The 2,680-nt window shown below is 37.8% G+C and overlaps 1 protein-coding gene across 1 annotated transcript in view; it reads right to left on the reverse strand.

Annotated features, from left to right (window-relative positions):
• The window catches only part of kdm7a (lysine (K)-specific demethylase 7A), a 43,587-nt gene that overhangs the window by 19,552 nt on the left and 21,355 nt on the right, over window positions 1-2,680 (reverse strand). Inside the window, exon 4 of the mRNA XM_015392279.1 lies at window positions 1,150-1,310. Within this exon, the coding sequence (XP_015247765.1) occupies window positions 1,150-1,310 (161 nt within the window). The remainder of the gene's footprint in view (window positions 1-1,149; window positions 1,311-2,680) is intronic.

A 2,680-nucleotide genomic window follows, 5' to 3' on the forward strand; every position in this document is an offset into this window, starting at 1 on the left:
CCGATAGGGGGCCGATTATATCGTGCATCCCTAAAAAAAATATATAATTTTTCTTCCACCGCTACTGAGCTTCCTTCTATTTATAAAGCTCTGATTTTTTTTTTTAGGATAAAACATAAAAAAAAAAGTCTGATTTGAATAAAAACTTATTTTGAGACAGAAATCAGGAAACTGGAAATTCCAAATAAAAAGAACAATATTTAAATAAAACTTATAAACATGGAGGAAACTTTGCATTTCGACTGATTTTGCAGATCGAAGAAAATTTACCATTTTGTTTCATTCGTTGGCAAAACACTCCAGCGCTTGCATGTCTGCTTTTATTTATTTCATTATTCGTGGTTTCCAAACATCCTGATACTGCGATATGGCGCCCAAACAGGCCGTTTATTCTTCAGTCAGGAGGATATTAGCTTTTAAATTTGCTGTTAATGTATTTGGACTTCTTCGTTCAAATACACAACCATGGTATTTAAAAAAAAAACTTCATCGAATTTAAAACAAAGCGATGATTTAATCTCGTTGCTTCAACTTGTACTATTGTGTGAAGATGGGGAAGAAAAAGACAGATAAGTGAACAGAATGCAGGTATAACTTTCTGACCACACACCATGTTTGCAGAGTAATTAAAAAGCTCAAAGTGGAGGAGATATCAGCGGCGCTTCACACTGCGCCACAGGAAATATGACCCCACTCCCAGTTTCTGGTCACAACACCTGTGCCTTGGCTTAAGCTCAATGGTGCATGTGGAGGAAGCGTCAAAGTGAGGGGCAGCGTCTGTAATCTGAACTTAATGATAAAACACTGGTGGGGTTGGTAATGGGCTTGTAACAGGAGCTGGGAAGCTGTGTGAGGAGGAAGGCAGTGAAAGCGTAGCCATCACCCATTTAGAACTCCTTCAACCTTTGCCTGATAAGTGGGTTAAAACCTCATGAACCTGGAAACCTGCTCATATCGGTACGCAGATGGGGCCTGCTCAGCTAAAGCCACTTAGCTGCCTGGTGTTGGGTCGTTTCATCAGCTTTCAGGCAGAACAGGAGTTACTGCCTGCTTTAATCAGACGGCCTCCGTAATCCCTGAAGGATAAACTCTAATGTTTTGCTGTAAATGTGGTATAAATAAGGGAAGGTTTTGTTTTGGCATCCTTACCCACATACTGCTCCACGTCTTTTACAGAGAAAGTGGGCGGGGGCAGCTTTAGACCCAGGCCTTCCATCTCTGTGATGGCGATGGGGTAGTTGAAGCCGTGTCTCTCCAAGTACCTGGTGGTCACCTGCTCGCCCTTCATCCGTATGAGGATCTCCTCGGCACTGCGAACCAAATCACAACAAATCTAAGCAGGGATCCAACTTTGGCCACAACAAACTTCTCAACTGATTCATTTTACTCCTCACAGAGGCAAAAACACAAACAAAAAAGTATTTTTCTGGAATAGATTAAACTGGGACATAATATTATTACAGATTTTTACATCTAACTTCCCTCTCCCATATTGAGATCCCTGAAAACGGCGCGTAAAAAGCCCCAGAAATGTCTCTTTAGAGAGGATAAGCTGAAACAAAATAACCAGTCGGACAAATTTTAGTAGGCCTCATACAGCTTTAAATTAAACTGAACTAAAGCAAATGGTAGATCAGGGATACTATCACCTAATTATAAATGAATCTTACTCAATGAGGGTCCAATTTTACAGATGACGGCTAATTAGTAAAACAGAGGAGAAAATGTTAGAGAAATCCTGCCAAAAGGGTTACATTGGATCAGAGTCCTGGACCGGGTCGGATACCCATATATCTACGGGTAGAAAAACCCCCACAGTTTCATGGATGCGGACACGGATATAAATGAACAAAATAAGGGTATCATAGAGTTACAGCAGGATTATTAACTCTACATCTTAAAAAAAATAAATTGATTAAAGAATATCTAGATAACAGTATTGCAACGATGCTGACACCACCACATGTGAGCAGAAGTCAGCAGAGGCATACAGAAACAGGCTATCCTAACTAATATTTACGGGTTGGGTTTTAAATGGAGATAATTATGGGTAAGGGGGCGGGTCTCGGTTCCGAACTCTACGATTGCGGGAGGATACAGTCACACCAGTCCAGGACTCTGCATTGGACTCACCATCAGGAAGTAAATATCGATTAAAATCCTATTACAGCAATACTGACAAAATAAATCTTTTACTTTTAAGAAACACTAATCTAGAAACAATACTTCCTTATTATCAAAGAGGCTACTTCTCTACAACTGCAGCATTTAAAGGATTAAAATTTATAGCTTTATTCAGTCATATTTCGAAACTAAAGTTAACACTTCAGAACACTGCATAAAAAAAACATTGTAAAAATATTAACCCAAGTCAGACTAGCGGTTGTTGACATTTGCAAATCCTAAAAAAACAAGAAGAAAAAACGAAAAACCACCATTTTTAATTGATGTTTGTGTTTTTCATGCCTATTTTTTTTTCTTTTATTATATTTTCTTATCAGCTGCTTGGATTTATTTGCATGACACTTTGTTTACTTATGCCTATCTTTTAAATTTTGATATTATTCAATAAAGAAAAAAGTAAAAGACATTTGCAAATCTTTATTCTTAAGAAGTTAAACCACCATCACTGTAATCCTTGTTTTGACAAAAAAAAAATAAAAAAGCAAAAAAAAAAAAA

The sequence above is a fragment of the Cyprinodon variegatus genome, unplaced genomic scaffold (genome assembly GCF_000732505.1).
Source record: "Cyprinodon variegatus isolate N-32 unplaced genomic scaffold, C_variegatus-1.0 Scaffold583, whole genome shotgun sequence".
NCBI lineage: Eukaryota > Metazoa > Chordata > Actinopteri > Cyprinodontiformes > Cyprinodontidae > Cyprinodon > Cyprinodon variegatus.